Source organism: Desmodus rotundus, chromosome 7 (assembly GCF_022682495.2).
Source record: "Desmodus rotundus isolate HL8 chromosome 7, HLdesRot8A.1, whole genome shotgun sequence".
In the NCBI taxonomy this organism is placed as follows: Eukaryota; Metazoa; Chordata; class Mammalia; order Chiroptera; family Phyllostomidae; genus Desmodus; species Desmodus rotundus.
In genome coordinates, this window is record NC_071393.1 from 81,594,971 (window position 1) to 81,614,434 (window position 19,464).

The 19,464-nt window shown below is 43.8% G+C and overlaps 1 protein-coding gene across 4 annotated transcripts in view; it reads left to right on the forward strand.

The window, feature by feature from the left end:
• The window catches only part of GALK2 (galactokinase 2), a 139,411-nt gene that overhangs the window by 111,473 nt on the left and 8,474 nt on the right, over positions 1-19,464 (forward strand). For all 4 annotated transcript variants that reach the window (XM_024568177.4, XM_045201441.2, XM_024568174.4 and 1 more), the window contains exon 9: positions 14,730-14,931. In XM_024568177.4, the coding sequence (XP_024423945.3) occupies positions 14,730-14,931 (202 nt within the window). The remainder of the gene's footprint in view (positions 1-14,729; positions 14,932-19,464) is intronic.

Sequence of the window (19,464 nt, forward strand, 5' to 3'; positions counted from 1 at the left end):
ATGTGTTAGCGACTGGGCGTGACTGATCAGTAAGGGAGGCATAATCCATCCCCTGATTTAGTCACCCTTTTGTGGGAAGGCAACATTAAAGTACTGCTAACATATTTTGATAGGAACAGGCGACTTATTTCTCACATAACACTGATTTTTCTTTTGCCTGTTCTTCATCCTTTTTGTTCCCTTTCACCCTGGCCCCCACCCCCAATTCAATGAATAGGAGAAAGCAAAGACAAGAACTCACTCCCTCTTATGTTAAGATACTGGGCTTGGCCGGCTCTGGGCAAGTGGGACCGCTGTTTTCCACAGCCCTTCATCCATCTCTGTGTTGACCGCGACTCCTGCCCAACTGCCCAAACTCCTTTTCAAATGACTTAAGGTTGCCCACTCCTTTTACTTCTTCCAAGGACAAAGTTTTAGAGAAGTTCTGGGAAGTTAATGGGAAAGTAGTTTCCTCAAGAAACAGAGGAAACATAAAAATGTGGCTCATCCAGGAGGCAGCTTCCAGTTCTTTCCGTGCTGATGGGGTGGGAGTGAGAAGGTGACATTTATTGAGAATCTGTTATATTCAAGACATTCTGTTACGTCTCCAGGAGGCTATAAAGATGAAGACGGCATAGTCTTTGCCTTCCTAAAGCAGTGTGATAATTATAATTAGGAGGGAACACACAATAGACTGGAATGTTCTTGGAGAGCTTCATGGAAGAAGTGGCATTTGGGCTGACATTGGAAGAGATTCGGGATTGCAGAACGAGTCTGGGCAGGATACCAATGCTGGGCCTGCCCTCTTGGGCAGCCAGTGACAGAGTAGGGTATCTGCCAGCAGTGGTGGCTCAAACACACTGTAAGAAGGAAGGAAAGGGTTAAGCACATTCAGAGGACTCGGTGTGTCCTGGACCTTCATTTATTGGGCAGTGAAAAATATGCTAGTGTTTGCAATCAAATATTGGAAATTCCACAATCAAAATGGTGATTTGGGACATTTATTATGGCAGCTGTATACAGGTTGGTTAGAGGTGAGAGGGAGACCAGTTAGAAGGTAGCACAATTGTTCAGACACGGGGTGGTAAGAATTTGAACCAGAAAGGGCAGAGTATAGAATGAAAAGTAAGCAAGTGATAGGCTCCATCTTGACATTCAAATGGCCCTGAAGTTAAGAGGAGCTCAGTATATTGCCGGGGTGTAAATGCAGGTGAGGGTGACTACCGCAGAGTGACAAAGGTTCCAAGGTCAGGGGAGTGGAATTTATTAGGACATAGATGGTGCTGGCTCTTGCTGCTCCTGAGAATCTGAGAAGGAGAAGCTCTAACCCTACGGGGGGCCGTTGCTCTTCATGGACAAGATGACATTAGGCTGTGGATTTGAAAATACTCACAAATGCCTCTTGGAATGTAGTTTTCCATGGACTAGTGTGGTTTGTGGGGAAAGTGCACATATATATTTTTCATGAGTGGTTTTGCATTTAAAAGCAGTTAAAGATTTTTTTCCCTCTTAAATGTAAAATGCTAATTTAATTTAGTCTTTGTAACATGGGTATGGGATATGAATGTGGCTGAAAACAGTTTATTTTTCGTGGGTTTGACCATTTCAGAAACTTCACGTTTACGAAAAGTATTATTACTAGAAAAATAAATTTGAAGTCATAGTCCAACTTCAGTGAGCATTGTATACTGTTTCTCCATTGTACTGTTTAAATAACCCGAAGACTCCATGTCTCAGAGTAGGGGCTTATTCTGACTTTGCTGTGTAGGGACACAGAGGGCTCCGGAGTGGACTCTGAAGTGACTTCCCCCTCTACCTCTGGGTTGCTGTTCTTGGAAGCCAGCTGCTGCTTTAGCCCAGTGGAGCTTTCAGTTTGAGGGAAATTGGCCAGCGGTGTGTAGTTATAGGATTGGGCAAAGACAGCAAAAACCATGACTGCTTTTAGCCCCTCACCTAAACAGTGGGCAAGTATTTTGGGGTATGAGAGTCTCAGGAGATTAATTATACACTTGCATGATAAAGATTTCCAATTCTCTCAGGCTGGCATATTTATTTTGTTTTTAATTAATTATCCTGAGATGAAGTCTTTATCCAAGTTAAGTCTGACTCCCAAAATATTTACTAGTTTTAAGCTTGTTAGCAAAAACCATGCTCTGCATTCTTCCACTCACACACAACCTTTACGCAGTTTGGTGATACGAAGCTGCTTGAAGAAACTGTATTGAGAATGAGGGAGATGAAGGTCCAGCTCTGCCTTGCACTCCTCAGACTGACTCTGAGGATAGACTGGGGAACCATCCTTTCAGAAGGGCATACACAGACTGATGTGTTTTCAGAGGGGTCATCAGTGAAGGAGACTTGAAATGCGGTCACGCACGGGGAGAGAGAGAAGACTTAAATGCTAAATGGCATCACGGTGTTTCATTGCTGCTGGGGGCAGGTGCCCTGCAGTTAGCTACCTGGCATCCAGGCCTGTCTCCCAAGGAAATCACTTGCTGTGTGTACATTGGTGAGAGGGAGCGTCTGGCTTTCTGCCGTGGAAGCTGAGGGGCGGGGTTTGCCTCTCACAGGTCACTTGTCACCTGGGGTTGGGCAAGGCTCCTATGCTTGTCCTAGTGTCCTGGCACATACTACATCTGGGGCTTTGAGTCTAATAGGCACAGTGTGTGTTGACAGTAGAGTCCAGGGTCATTTCTAGGTTTGTTTTTCTAGGTCATTTCTAGGTTTCTAGGTTATAACACGGACAGACTTTGGCCGTGTTCTTCACTGCCTGCTTCCCTTGGCTTCTGGCCCCTTGCTGCCTGGTTTTTTTGCATTCTAATAGAGAATGGGAGCATGTAATCCTAATAGATTCTGAGCTCTCTAATATCTTTATAATAAATTCCTTTTTGATTAACTTAGCTCGTGTAGATTTCTGTGTTGTTTACAAACAAGAATCTTGATTGACATTAATTGCTGTAATGTTTCTTATTTCTAGCTGGAATTTTTAACCTGGGTTCAAAGATTGCTCTATGGAATCTGTGTATTATGTTGTACTCTTTGTAGAATTTTGGACATTTGTGCATTCAGATGGGGGAGGGAATCCATTTTTTTCAATTTTGGTTGAAGAAACTGAAGCTTTAAAAGTTAAAAAATTTGCTTAAGATTAAACAACCAGTAAGTTGCAGTTTAGGATTTGGGATGTCTGTGTGAAATTTTTCTGTTATTTGACTTTCAAAAGTCAAGTAAACCCTATAGGGTTTTTATAACCCTAAAAAGGCCAAGAACCACTTATCTACAATTTGAACACCTTCCTTCAGTGCCTCATGGCCTGGCGTCTGCCCACCACTTCAGTTTCCTCTCTCACCATGTTTCCTTTACTTCTGTTCTTCATCTTCATTTCTTGCTCCAGTCACATCCGGGTACTATGGATTTTGTAAGAGCATCTCCTGGTTTTTAATCTTCGTGTCTTTGTTCATGATGTGCCTTCTGCCTTAAGTTTCTCATCCTCTTCTTTGTACCTTACCCAACCTTTGAATTGGTTTGTTGGGCACCTACTCATCTTTCAAGAATCAGCCGGTACCCCATCCCCTCTGCCCACCTGATTCAGCATTGCCAGAAGTCCGCATCAAGCTAGCAGCTGGTGTGATGTCTTCTTTGTTTTCTCGGGGCATTTTCCAAAGCCACTGCCCAGGCACATCTTTGTGGAGAAGTTAACCCCTCTGGAGGCAACACTCAAACAATGGGAATGTCATGGATAAATGTTCTTCCTGGGGCAGGCCAGTTCTGGGGCACCGTCTATATGGTTCTTCACAGAGACACCTGAGCAATGGGGCCTGGTGTCCACAGCGGTAAGTTGCTCAGTAAGCATGCTTCACTGCCCTTTCTCCTTTCCTGCCTCACTGCCCTTCCTCTTTTGCTCCAGCTTCCTGGACTTCTGCTGCCTGCGCTGAAGTCTTTGTCTGAGGCTCTGTTTGCAGGTTAACCCAGATCAGGACACCTTCTTGTCTTTGAGCCTCCACTTTATGTTTTTTCTTTTTCAGAGAGAATTTTCTTTTCTTTTTCTCTTTTTTTATTGTTTATGCTATTACAGTTGTCCCAATTCCCCTCCCCCCTTCCCATAGTCAATACCCACTCCGTTGTTCATGTTCATGGGTGATACATAAAGTTCTTTGTCTAATCCCTTCACCCAACCTCCCCCCACTCACCCCTTACAGCTGTCAGTCTGTTCCTTGTTTCTGTGCCTCTGGTTCCACTTTGCTTGTTAGTTTATTTTGTTCATTAGGTTCCAGTTATGAGAGACGTCATGAGGTACTTGTCTGTGTGCCTCCAGTTTAGTTGTGAGGAGCTGTCTTAGCGTCTGTTGCCCTTCATTGTTCTTACTTAACAATCTGTCCAGCAGATAATTACTCCAATTGTTTTTAAATTTTTGTTTTATTTTTTATTGTGGTAAAAGCTCTGAGTTTGAGACCTCTCCCCCTCATCATTTTTAAGTGTCCGGCCCAGTATCGTTGACTGCAGGCGCAGAGCTGCACAGCAGGTCTCTCGGGCTCACTCATCTTACTGGACTAACGCATCACGCCTATTGACTAATAACTCCCTATTTCCCCTCCCCCCGCCCCTGGTAACCAACACTCCAGCCTTTGAGCTTATGAATTGGACTATTTCAGCTGTCTCATACAAACGGAATCATGAGTACTTGTCTTTCTGTGTCTGGCTTATTTCACTTAGTTTCATGTCCCCAAGGTCCATCCCTATTGTTACCTATTGCAAAATTTCTGTCATTTTTAAGACTGGATAATACTTCATTCATTGTATGTATATACTGCATTTTCTTAAAAAAAAATTTTCAATCTTGATTGAAGAAACTGAAGCTTTAAAAGTTCAAAATGCCTGCTTAAGATCAAAGAACTAGTAAGTTGCAGGTTAGGATTTGAGATGTCTTTTTGAATTCTATACTTTTACACATAATGCTACCAAAACGGATAAAATAGTTAAATGAAGTGCTCGACTCATGAGTAACAGGCAGGAGACGGCTTCTTTTCTTTCAGGTGGAGATAGGGGTGTCATCACTTGGTACTGCAATTTCTTTCTTTATTCATCTGTGGTGGACGTTTGGGCTGCTTCCATATCTTGGCTATTGTGAGTAGCACTACAGTGAACATGGGGGAGCTAGTATCTCTTTGAGATCCTGATTTCAGTGCTTTTGGTTATACTGCACTCGGAAGTGAGATTGCTGGACCGTATGGAAGATTTATTTATTTATATATTTATCTATTTATCTATCTATCTATCTATCTATTTATTTATAGGAGCCTCCATACTGTTTTCCACATAGTGGCTGCACCAATTGACATTGCCACAAACAGTGTGCAAAGGTTTCCGTTTGTCCACATCCTCGACAACACTTGTCTTTCATTAGACCATCACTTCTTGAAAGTAGAGAGCTTGTCTTCTTCACTGTTTTCCCATCAGTATTAAAACTGGCACATAGTGGATCCTCATCTTTATGTAAAAAATGCAAGACCAGTGAGCTCTCTTCAGATCACTCCAGGGCTGTCCTGTGTGTACATACATCTGAGGAACAGAACAGACTAAAGAGGTTACAGGAAGATAGACCTTTGCTCAGTATGGAGCTATCCTTGCACCAAAGGGAGGTGACATTTGTTAGTGACAGTAACAGGGGCTCACTATGGTGTGACAGCCTACTCAGTTTGTCCACTCTCGTCTCTCTAGCCAGCAACTCCTGTTCTACAGAGTTGTATGGAACAAGACTCCACACGCAGAGGCCGACAGGGACCAGGCAACATGTAAACTAGAGAGGCCGGCTGAGCGTCAGGCTGGTGGGAACTGTGGAAATGAGTGTGTTCCCCGGTGTGTGTGCCGGCTGCTTCTCAGCTCCTAACTGTTGCTGTGCGGTGCTTCAGTCCTGCCAGGCCTTTCAGTTTTTCAAGGGAAAGCAGAAATCCAAATTCTTATGTAGCATGCAGCAAACAGTATGTGGGTCAAGAAAGCATCACTGTGGCTAGATATGGACCACAGGTTGTTAGTGTTCAACCTTTGTGTAGGGTGTGTTTCAGGGGATGTTAAAACCTCAGATGTGAGGTCAGCTTGTTGAGAGGCTGCCCCAGGTTCTGGTCAGTTTGCTCTCTTTAGGCCCATAAACACACTATGCTGGTTCCCAGCCCGGGCCTTCCCCCATCCTGCCTTTGCAGCAAGGAAGCTCTGTGGCTGAGGCCCGTCTCCCTTGACACTTCTTACTGCTTGCTCTCCCCCCGCCAAACCCTGTCTTCTTAACACGCCTTCAGCATTTCCAGCACCTGCGTGTCTGTTGCATTTGATCACTGTCCAATGGTCTCATAGTTTGTCTTATCTGTCTGAGTTGCAAGTTCCTGACGACACTTGAAGCAGGGGCTTCCACTCACGTGTCTTCCTGTCTCTTTGAGCATGGTCTGGGACACATGGCAGGTGCTCAGTAAGAGCTAATGTCTGACTGCCCTAGATGACTATCTTACGTGTGCTTTAGGCATCACTCTCAGTAAAAGGTGAGGTTAATAGTCAGGAGGCTGCCGGCTCTTGAGTGCAGAATTTAAAATCAAGTCAGTGACATGTCCTCCATCTACTGTTGATCTGCTGCTTTCAGCTTTTATGGGGACAATGGTGCCAGGCACAGGCTCTTTCTCATTCTTTCCCACCAAAGACACAACAAAACAATGAATTGTTTGTGTCCTAGTTTAGAGGCATTGACTAGAGAGGGGTTCTGATCATAAGCTAGTGAGTAGGCACTTTTTATTACAAAGATTGTCTATAAAGAAAAAATATTTTAACTGGTTATGATTATCTATTTTTTGTTCCTTCCCTTTTATTTGAAACACATTTTGTTTATTTTATAAATCTCTTTTCTCCCACATCTGTGAAGCAAAATATGGTATAAACAATTCTGTCATCTGTGATAATGGATATTAGGTACATTTTAGACACTGGAGATTACTATCTTCAAAACTTCTTTTAGAAAACCATCCCCAATTTTTTTGGTGAAGGGGATAGCAAACATAACTTGCCAAAATAGTAGGTCTGTTCATTTGCCCTATTGCATTTGTCCCAGAGCTGTTCACTTAGACAAGATTTGGCACATCTTTGCTGCAAAATCAAGGAACTAAACCATTCATTCAGTGGATATTTATTGAGTCCCACCTGTGTGCTAAAGATACAATAGTGAAGAAATTAGACAAGGTCCTTGATCTCCCAAAGCTTACCTTCCAGTGGTGAGAACCACAAGCCAAGGACCAAATGAACACACAAGAAAATTGGACAGTGATAAGTATTGGGAGAATAAAATAGGATGGGAAGAATGTGTATGTGAGGGAGTTACTTGAGACTGGAGTTGGGGGAAGGTCTCCTTGAAGCTGTGACATCTGAGACTTTTTTTAAAAAAATATATTTATTGATTATGCTATTACAGTTGTCCCATTCCCCACCCCCACTCCACTCCATCCTGCCTACCCCCTCCCGCCCACATTCCTCCCCCTATAGTTCATGTCCATGGGTCATACTTATAAGTTCTTTGGCTTCTACATTTCCTATACTATTCTTACCCTCCCCCTGTCTATTTTCCACCTATCATCTATGCTACTTATTCTCTGTACCTTTCCCCCCCTCTCCCCCTCCCACTCCCCTATTGACAACCCTCCATGTGATCTCCATCTCTATGGCTCTGTTCCTGTTCTAGTTGTTTGCCTAGTTTGCTCTTGTTTTTGTTTTAGGTGTGGTTGTTAATAACTGTGAGTTTGCTGTCATTTTTACTGTTCCTATTTTTGATCTTCTTTTTCTTAGGTAACTCCCTTTAACATTTCATATAATAAGGGCTTGGTGATGATGAACTTCTTTAACTTGACCTTATCTGAGAAGCACTTTATCTTCCCTTCCATTCTAAATGACAGCTTTGCTGGATACAGTAATCTTGGATGTAGGTCCTTGCGTTTTAATCTTGGGTAATGTAATTATGATGTGCCTTGGTGTGTTCCTCCTTGGCTCCAGCTTCTTTGGGACTCTCTGAGCTTCCTGGACTTCCCGGAACTCTATTTCCTTTGCCAGATTAGGAAAGTTCTCCTTCATTATTTGTTCAAATAAGTTTTCAATTTTTTGTTCTTCCTCTTCTCCTTCTGGCACCCCTATAATTCAGATGTTGGAACGTTTCAAGGTGTCCTGGAGGTTCCTATGCCTCTCCTCATTTTTCCGAGTTCTTGTTTCTTCATTCTTTTCTGGTTGGATGTTTCTTTCTTCCTTCTGGCCCACACCGTTGATTTGAGTCCCAGTTTCCTTCGCATCACTATTGGTTCCCTGTACATTTTCCTTTGTCTCTCTTAGCATAGCCTTCATTTTTTCATCTAGTTTTCTAACAGATTCAACCAATTCTGTGAGCATCTTGGTAACCAGTGTTTTGAACTGTGCATCTGATAGGTTGGCTATCTCTTCCTCAGTTGTATTTTTTCTGGAGCTTTGAAGTGTTCTGTCATTTGGGCCTTTTTTTTTTCTTTTTTTTGTCTTGGCGAGTCTGTTACTTTAAGGGGCGGAGCCTTAGGTGTTCACCTGGGCGGGGTAACCCTGGTCACTGTGCTGTGACGCTGTACGTGGGGGAGGGGCTGAGAGGGAGCAGTGGCGCCCGCCTCACTCTCCTCTGGATCTCAATCTTTCACTCTGATACCCGCAATCAAACTGGGCCCCTCTGGTGCTGGTTCCCGAGTGGGTGGGCTTGTGCACACTCTAGGCCCCTGTGGGTCTCTCCAACGACCTCTCCTGTGAGGCTGGGAGTCTCTCCTGCTGCCGCCCCAACCCCCAGGGGCGCTTTCAATCAGAGGTTTGAGGCTTTATTTCCCTGAGCTGGAGCCCTGGGTTGCGCCATCTGCTTCACTCCCCGCTGTTCCTCCGGTTTATCTGTGCGCGAATGTGGGGCCTTGGGGTGCTACCCACTGCTCTGCCTGCCCCGCTCTCCGCCACTCTGAGTCCGGCCCTCTCGGTTTATCTGTGTGCAATGTGGGGCCGCAGGGTCTGCTAGTGCTCGGACTACCTGTGCTGTTGGTCCCACACTCCGCCAGTCTCGGTCCTGCCACAGCCACGTGAGTCCTCTCCACCCCGGTGCCCGTCTCCGCCCCTCCTACCGGTCTGGATGTATGTTTATTTTTTATTTCCTTGGTGTCGGACCCCCTTGCCATTCGATTCTCTGTCAGTTCTGGTTGTGCGAGGAGGCGCAGTGAGTCCACCTACGCCGCCATCTTGGTTCTCTCGATATCTGAAACTTGACTGACAAGCAGGGGGCCAGCCACGTCGGGATTGGGGTGGGGGGAAGAGCATTCCAGGACCGCAAAACAGTGACTGTCATGGGCCACGGCAGGAACCTGAGGGCTGTACGGAGGCACAGCGAGGAAGTCAGAGGGGAGGGAAGTTCAGAGCTAGCAAATAGCATCATTACACAAGTGAATTTATTCAACAGCTTTTACAGTTTAAATGTGTGTGGCCACTGTCATTTAGATCTCAGAATCTGTATCACGATTTCAGGGTTAGAATCAGTAGTTACCTAAGATTCACACTGGAGACTCATTGTTCTAAAGTCTATGTGGTATGTCCTGCTTTGAAGCCTCAGATGTCCCGTGGGTAGGATAGGACACTGGTAGTATTTTAGGAAAATGGCACCTGGTGGTGTATTCTTCCCTCAAATATACCTTGGAAGAAATCATGTGTGAATGAAGATAGTAAAAAACAACTTCCTTCATCTTTTAATACAATTGCTCTCAAGGGTTGTGAATGTTTATATACAGATGGAGCGTATGTGTTAAAGTTAGTGGGCCAGGGAGGGAGGCTGTTATGGACAGGTTTAGATTTTCTTGGGCTTTTGGCATCTGCATGAGAGAGGCCTGATGAGTTACCAGCACATCGCGAGCCAGACCCTGGATCCAGAAAGCATTTGTGATGTGCAGCCAGCACAGAACTTCTTTCCTCCCAAACGGTGGTCTCCAACTCTGCTGTAGCCCTTAGCGAGGTTTTTATATCACAATTGAAAACAGATGCCCTTCCTGCCCTTTCCCTTGTTGTCTGAGCTACTACCGCTCAGGGGTGTGAGCCATGGTGATCTCTCACGCGCCTTTAGAACGCCCAGCAAGGGTCTTCATTAGGCATTCTGGTTCAGAGGTCTTGCTGTGAAGCCCCTGCAATCGCCAACAGCCACCGAAGGTGCAGGATTTGTGAGGTTCCGATAATCTGCTTGGTGCGTTCTGAATGCTTCTTGTCACATATCAAGATGCCACTCCTAAGGTTTAATGTAAAAAAAAAATCTGGACATTTTCTACTTTAGAATATTTAATCTTAAGGGAAAATATTTAATCCTAAAGGGCTATGTAATCCTAAAGGAAAACCAGAGCAAAGCATACTCTCCCTAATGGGCTTTGCTGATTTTTATTACAGGATATGGCCCTAAAATGTTCTTATAGTATAAGTATGTGACCATGAAAAATCTAGAGGATCAAAACTCTTGATTAAAAGAGACTTATTAGACATGAGGGAATATAATGTGTAGACTTTGTTTGGATCGTGGTGTAAATCAATTGACATTTAAATGACAACTGGGAATTTAAATATGGACTGAATATGAGATGATATTGAGGAATAATTTGTAGTTTTGTTAGATGTGATAATGACAGGAGGCTATGTAACAAAATATCCTTATTTTATAGACATGCACACTCAACTATATACAGAGGAAATGTCACATCTATGATTTATTTTAAAACACTTCAGCAAAATATCAATTGAAGCAAACATGGCAAAATGGTAATTGTTCAGTTTACGTAATAGTCTCTTGGGGATTACTAGAATAATTTCCCTACCGTCCTGTATATTTGAAAATTTTCACAATTCAGAGTTTTAAATAAAATCTTTGTAAGTCAGACCATGGTACAGTGATTCGTCAGCTAAATAGCTACAACTCCTTTAGGGTTGTAGGGGATGTTGCTTTATTGTACCTTTTGTGCTGAGGTTGTATGTAGCAGTGGACCTGGAAACAAGATCATTTCTTCATTAATGGGACATTACAATAAAAACAAACTGTTACTCTCCCCTTACCCCCGCCCCCACCCCCACGCTCCGACGTGTGACTTGGCCTATGGTTATGGGGGGTGAAGTAGCTCAAAAGTAAAAGTGAAACACGTGGAATCCAAAGCTAGTATGTTTTCTTCGTTCTGGGATGTCGAGCCCTTTTTTAATTACAGCTGACTCAGAATATTATATTAGTTCCAGGTGTAGAACTTAGTGAGATTTGACATTTATATATTTTACAAAGTGATCACCATGAGAAGTCCAGTATTTATCTGTCACCATACAAAGTTACTGTGATATTATTGACTAAATTCCCTATGGTGTACCTTACACCCCGTGACCTATTTATAAGTTTGTACCTCTTAATGCCAGGCACCTTTTGACTCATCCCCCCGCCTCCCTGGCCAACCCTCTGGCAACTATTAGTTTTTCTGTGTCTGTGAGTTTGTTTGTTAGTTCATTTGCTTAGTTTTTTAGATTCCACATATGAGTGAAATGATACAGTACTTGTCTTTCTCTGACTTATTTCACTTAGCATTATACCCTCTAGGTCTATCCGTGTTGTTGCAAATGGCAAGATGTCGTTCTTTTTTGTGGCTGAGTAGTGTTCCGGTGCACGCGTGCGTGTGCACACACACCTGTTTTTTCCGTACCCGTGCATCTAGTGATGGACACTGGCGCTGCTTCCGCGTGGCAGCCGTCGTAAACACTGCTGCAGTGAACACAGTCGGTGTTTAGAACCTCGATTTAAAAGAACAATCTTTGTTTTAACTTTTAATATTATTTTGTATCGGTTGCAGGTGTACGGCATGCTGGTTAGACACTCGTGTGCTTTACAAAGTGATTCCCTGTGGTATTTCCAGTACCCAGCTGGCACCACGCATGGTTATCACAATGCTGTTGACTATTTTCCCTCCGGGACTATTTTGTGACTGGTAACCAGCCTGTACTTCTCCATCCCTTCACCTCTTTCACCCAGGCCCCCAATCCCCTCCCCTCTGGCAACCCCTAGTCCACTCTCTGGGTCTGCGAGTCTGTTTCAATTTCATTTGAAAAGAAAAGAACCTTATAATCACCAAAGTTATTTTCCTTCCTTTTAAAATGTGTATCTTACAACCTGGATTATATTGACATATATAAAATTATTGGCACTGTCTTAAGCACTTACATGCCAATCAGTGTCTCCTCTCTTTTTCTATCTATGTTCAGGGATTTTGAGGAATTATTGCTAAATATACCTGTGCTTTTTCATGAGATAATGCTATAGGCCAGTATTGGGTATTGGTAAGACTTTTTCACCTTGGGATATTTTGATACCCAGATCTTAAATATTCCCATTTCCATTGAAATTACTGATGGAGATGAATTCACACTGCCATGTGGGCTGATTCACATGACCTGGCTACTGAGGAACAAAACATGTGGTTGTGTTTTTATTCCCAACTACATTTAACTTGTAAGTTCTCTTTATTTTTTTAAACAACTCTTTTTAAAAATATTTTTATTTATTTATTTTTATACAGAAGAAAAGGAGGGAAAGAAATATCATGTGCGGTTGCCTCTCATGTGCCCCCCCCCCCCACCGGGGACCTGGCCCGCAACCCAGGCATGTGCCCTGACTGGGAATCGAACCAGCAACCTTTTGGTTCTCAGGCCAGTGCTCAGTCCACTGAGCCACACCAGCCAGGGTGTTAAGTTCTCTTTTTTTGTTATTTTTCCTCCATACGTGGTGTCAGCAGTAGCAGATTCAATACCAAAGGGCATCTTGCTGTCCCCTTTCCTTAGCACTAGTAAGATGTCGATTACTGACCCTCACTTTTTAAAAAACAATGGCTATAGGGAGCTGTCTTGATTTTAAACTGGGGTTAAATATCAAGTCCTAATCATGTCATCATCAACAGTAGACACCCATTGGAGTCCTGCTGTGGAAGGGACTGTGGAAGGTGCTGTGGGGCGAAAGCTTGTAGTGGTGGAATGCATGGTCCCAGAAGACCAAGTTTCTGTCTTCAGCAGTTGGTGAACTTGGCAGAAATAGGAGAAACAATTACTGTGGGAAGTATATGATAAGCACCCAAATGAGTACCATGCCTGCAACTGATTATACCATTTGGGTCCATCATCGTTTCATGGGGCACATAAAATTTAAACTGAACCTTCAGAAAGACGGAAAATTTTGACAGGGAGAGAAAGGACTAGAAACTATTTTTGGGTGGACTAATGAGCGTACCCAGAAGCAAGGAGTGTTTGGGTAACTATGTGTAGGTGAGTTTGGCCGAAGGGAAGACATCCTATTGGGACTGAGCATGATGAGCGCAGGAATTTGGACTATGGTACAGCTGGGGAAGCAGTAAAGGTTTGGGGCAGGGACGTGAGTAAGGATGTATGTTAGGGGCTCAGTCTGACAGTGTTGACCTCAAGGGAGGATGCAAGGAGAAGCGATTGACAGGAATATCAATTGGGAAATCACTGCAAAATAGTTTAAGTGGGAAAGGGAATAAAAGTGTAAATTTAGCCCTGGCTGGTGTAGCTCAGTGGATTGAGTGTTGGCCTGTGAACCAAAGGGTCGCCAGTTTGATTCCCAGTCAAGGAACATGCCTGGATTGTGGTCAGCTCCCCAGTAGGGGGCATGCGAGAAGCAACCACACACTGATGTTTCTCTCCCTCTCTTTCTCCCTCCCTTCCCCTCTCTCTAAAAATAAATAAATAAAATCTTATTTAAAAAGTGTAAATTTGGGCAATGGCAGTGGGAATAGAAGGGAAAGATGATGAGAAAACACACTGTAAAAAAACAATTAGACCTGGTGACAGAATTTACATTCTCTTTGAAAGAGAATTGGAAAATTCACACGAATTTCTGTCATTTCATTGATACAAACAGTCAATTGTAAGTTTAATATATCTAATATATATTAATAGACTCAACTGAGAATTTTTGAAAGAAAACTTAATTCTTAATTTATAGGAAAGTTAGCCCCACACTTACAATTGCTAAACTTTTACACAGATCCTAAGAATGGCTATTTACTTCCTCTAGCCTCTGCTGCCTTTTTATCCATCGCCAAAGTTAGGAAGACAGTCCTGTGGAGGGAAAAAATGTGGCCTGGGACTTTTAATAGAGTCTATTGGTTTGTAAGTGGAATGTAAAAGTGATTCTGAAAAAGCAGCAATAGTGTAGGGGAGAGGAACCTGGAGTCGGAGGCTGGAGGAGAGAGTCATATAAAAAGGCTGCTTTCAAAGGCCGCCCCTCAGAGGAGGCACAGAGCTTTCTCTAGGTGGCTGTTGCTGATCTGCTTCCTTTCTCCAGTCTAGATGGCGAGGGAACCTGATGTTGTACTTCATTCAGGTCAGCCCCCTGGGGCAGATGTAGGGATGGGGACAGGCAGGGAGTAGAACTGGGGTTGCAAACAGAAGGTAACAGTCACAGTTAGCTCCACTTTACAAGACATAACAATGTGGGGAGAAGGCTTAGAGGAGGTTCCTCATAGAATCATACAGTGTTAGAGCTGGACCTAAAAAGAGACAAATTTAGACCATAAAGAATTCTTTCAGTGAAAGAGAGACCCGTTGAAAGTCTAAGGTATTAATAATGAAGACAATTGGAAGTCCTCATTAATTATTTTTCTTTGTACTGGACTGTCCAGTCACTATTTTTAATCTTGTTCCCCATCCCTGTTCTTCCCAAGTGCTCATCTTCAAACCGTACCAGCGGGCCAAGCACGTGTTCAGCGAGGCCGCGCGGGTGCTCCAGTTTAAGCAGATCTGTGAAGAAGCACCCGACAACACAGTGGAGCTGCTGGGGGAGCTCATGAACCAGAGCCACGTGAGCTGCCGGGACCTGTATGAGTGCAGCTGCCCAGAGCTGGACCAGCTGGTAGACATCTGTCGGTGAGGCTGAGATAGCAGCATGGCGGGGCTGGGGAATGCTGCTGAAGAAATTATTTAAATTAATGAAAAAATGTAACATTTTCATAACCTTCTAAGTGAAAGAAGATCCTTGGCCACTCCCTATGGGAGTCATCTGTGATATAGAGCTGAACTTGTTCCTTCCTAAATGTCTGTGTGAGGCTCCAGGTATGGAGTCAGTTATTCACAACATCATATGACTTGCCCATTTTTGGATGATCAGGCAGTTCGGGGAGCGTTTCTCAGACATGGACCCTATTGTTACTTTCTCCTGACGTCGTAACCAACGCTGTCCACCACACTGCGGCTCTGCCAGCATCTCCTGTTTGGTGTCCTAAGTTGAGTCGTTTTATTCAAGGAAAGGAGAAGACTGAGAGAGAGCCTCAAACTTGAAGGAGTGTAGGGGAGTAGGGGGAGGTGGCTGGAGGAATTAATTCAGAGAGCCAGCATTTCCTGCCTTCCCAGTTTGTTAGGCAATTTGGGGAAATACGGACTGAAGAAAGCCCAGTTTATAAAAGGTTGGTTGGGACAGAAATGTAGAGAGGGGAACTTTCACAAAGCCTGAGAATGATTCCCTCGTGACTGCTAGTGGGCGGGCATCAGAGAGCAAGTGGTCCCCGTACCCAGGAGGGACCTCAGCGACCTTGGGAGAACTGGAAGGGAAATTGGAGGGAAATTGGGCAGACGCTCAAATGGCTAGATGTTATTTCCACTGTGAGAAGATTATACATACATGAATATGAGAAGAACTGTCTGTAATTAGTAATGAAAATATAATTTACCACTTGGCGCCTATGGCTTGCCTTACTCATTGCCACACTCGCAGCCTGAAAAGTTTAAACCAAGTAGCTCCAATCATCACAAATGGCGTGTGTAACCCAATTTGTGAAGAGACTTGAACACAGCATTGATACAATAACTCTGTTGTCGTCAGTGTTTGCTCACTAATTACCAAAAAGCCTTCCAGAGTTGTTTCATTGTAAGTGCTCTTTTTTAGAAAATATCAAGGGCCTGGTAAATGAGAGAAACAAATATTGTTCAGTTCTGGACATAAGAGGAAGTGGAATGATTTATGCAAAATAAGGAAGAAGTGTCTCTGCCTGGAAGGTAGCAAGGTAGTTTGAGTCCCACCTGAAAAGCCATGGAAGGGCATTCGCTAGCTTCCTGCAGTTCGCTAATGGACTTTTTCTTCCTGGGATGGTGCACCAGCTAGGGATTTCATAGGGAAAGAGGGAAATGACAATCAAGAAGAAGTGACGTCGTAGTGATAAGTGTTATGAAAAAAAAATAGAAGAAGAAGGGGTACAGAGCACCAGGATTGAGTGGGAAATATTTATATGGAGTGACTGAAGGAGGCCTCTCTGAGGAGATGGTGCTTGAACAGAGACCTGAAGGAAGTGAAGAAATGGCAGAGCACGGAGATAGGTCCTGAAGTGGGTACGTGGCTGTCACGTGTGAGGCACAGCAAGAAGACCAGGGTGGCTGGAGGGCAGTGCAGGCAGGAGAGGGTAGTAGGTGAAGAAGTAAGAGGGTGGTAGGTGCCGGACCACGGGGCCCCGGGGGCCGTTGGCAGGTCTCTGGCTTCAAGTGGAGGAGGATGGGAACGGAAGTGCTCACTGGTTCTGTGCGGAAGGCCCTGCAGGAAGTTCAGGACAATCGCCATGTGGGTGAGGGCAAGGAGTCAGGATGACTCCTGGGTTTGGGGCCTGAGAAAATTTTCTTGTTTCTGTAAAAGCCACACTTTTGGAAGTCAGACTTCACGTTTCTGAGTCAGAATTGTCTTAGAGGTCCGTCAGATATGAGAGCAGGAGATCGAGGAGGCACTAAGAGGTTAAGTGTTTTGAACAAGTTAACATAATCAGTCAGTCGAAGAGGGGAGCTGAAATGGGTTTGGGAGCATTGCCAAAGATAATCTTGAGATTTCCCTCCCTGGTCCACTGTGGCACTTTAAATTCCTTTAGTTTTCCTGAAGGCCTGCTTGGAAACTATTTGCAGGAAAAGACAACTGATTAAGTGAATGAAGGATTCCTATGCCTACAATACTCAGGGCACTACTGCAAGCTAAACTCTTAAAGTGATATGGCCAGGCTGCATGTCAGGAAAGGTGTCTCTAGGTAGTTAGCCTATGGGAACTTACAGAAGCTACTTTCTGACTCAAGGGGAGGGAGGAAGACAAAGTAGAGATCAGCAGTACCTGCTGTTTTTCTGTGGAGGTTTTTACTGTTCTCCAAGAGAAAATCAGTTCAGGATTCAAAGAAAGGGCCGGGGCTGGGGGGGGCGGGGGCGGTAAGGGAGGGGAGCGGAGAAGGAAACTACACTCTTGCAGTGAGGCTGTTCATTTATTTTTAAATTAGATTAATGTCAGAAAAACCTCAATTATGTGAAACAAAGTATAATAATGAAAGGAAAAGATGAAGCTTGCCCAGTTATAACTCTTTTTAATGAAGATGTACATTTTAAGAAATGGCTAAATTTTAAAGTAAGATTTACTGAAGAACACAAAAGAGTTTTGAAACCAAGTCAATTGCATGTGAGACAGCTCATTTGTTATTGGTTTCCCTGGTTGTACTTAAGAAAAAATAGTTAAGGCTTTTAGTTCCGCTTTGACACTTGTTGAAATAAGAGAGGACTCAGTGATGCATCATTGCCCAAGCTGTTAATAGACCAACAAAGGTTAAATTTCCTGTCTTCCTCAGAAGTCTTTCCACAACTTTATCCCATGGCCACGCTGCTCAGCCTCTCACACCCATTCTCCCGAGCAGATCCGAATGGGGAGGAATACAGTGCACACCCACATTGCTGCGCTCGATCCCTGGGATTGTAGGTGGCAGTCTGCACAAGCTGCTAAGGAAAAGGGAAAGAGCCATTTCAGCTGTCCTCGGGGCTCACTTCCATTTGGGCTGCTGTCTTCCACTTACTGTCCCCCGACCTACCAAATATATACATACATATGGTCTGTCCAGAAGGTGTCCAGCCATGCAATATTAAAAATGGGGACATTTATTGAAGAAAATACAAGATACAAGAAACATTGTATATAGGATAATGGCACCTCAGTTCCCTCAAAGTAGGCACCTAGGGACCTCACGCAGTTCTCCCAATAGCCATCAGCTGCCCCATTGTGCTTTCCTGAATCTCTTCCACTGTCTGAAATCTCTTCCCTTTCAAAGGTGATTTTAGTTTTGGGAAAAGCCAGAAGTTGCAGGGTGCCAAATCTGGGCTGTAGGGGCCTGAGTCACCTGGGTCATCTGATGTTTTGCCAAAAAACTCTGCATGAGACGTGATGCATGAGTGGGAGCATTATCATGAGGAAGCTGCCAATCACCAGTTGCCCGTAGCTGTGGCCTTCTGAATCATCTGAATAGTTTCCGTGGAGGAATGTTCAAGCTTAACACAAAATTTGATGCAGGCTCACTGCTCTACTCACTCAGTCATTTAGAATGCGACAGCCACACAGTACACATGCTCACTCAAAGGCATCTACAGCCCCCACTGACTAGTACAGTGAAGTTGTCATTGTTCATGCTCGTGCATTCCAGTACACTCTCCTTGGCTGCCAGGTCATATCGATGTCATGCAAACCGTTCTTGTTATATTAACAATGGCTGGACTTTTTCTGGACAGACCCATGTAGGACATGCTAGAACCGCACCAACTGGTTTTCAATGTCCTTTAGTGGCTTATGTTTCTAAAACAGACTTGTAGTCCTATTTCCTTATACTTTTTCATTTGAACAGCATTAGAACTCTGTAGTCTTTGAATCTAAGGCAATCTGAAAGTGTTTTTAACCTGGCTGTAAAAATAATAGAAATTGTTCTGGAAGGTCTATTTTCTGAGATTCTAGTCAGAATATTTTAGGCTTCAGAGCAGAAACTAGAAGTCTGTCCAGGTAAAGAATATCTTACTGGCCATGGCTGGTGTGGCTCAGTGGATTGAGTGCTGGCCTATGAACCAAAGGGTCACCGGTTCGATTCCCAGTCAGGGCACATGCCTGGGTTGCGGGCCAGGTCCTCTGTAGGGTGTGTGCAAGAGGCAACCACACATTGATGTTTCTCTCCCTCTCTTTCTCCCTCCCTTCCCTTCTCTCTAAAAATAAATAAATAAAATCTAAAAAAAGAATATCTTACTGACTGCTTATATTTATATTATGTTATATTGATATATATATATTGTTTCTCATATGCAGTATTTTGCCATGTATAATGTGTACTGTTTTTGCCAAAGTTTTTTTTTTGTTTCTAGTATATTTTATTGATTATGCTATTCAATTGTCCCATTTTTTTTCTCCCCTTTATCCCCCTCCACCCTGAACCCATCCTTCTTCCAGCATTCCGCCCCTGAGTTCATGTCCATGGGTTATATATATGTTTTTTGGCTTCTCCTTTTCCTATGGTAGTCTTAACCTCCACCTATTTTGTACCTACCATTTATGCTTCTTATTCCCTGTACCTTTTCCCCAATTCTCCCTGACTACCCGCTGATACCTCTCCATGTGTTCTCCATTTCTGTGATTCC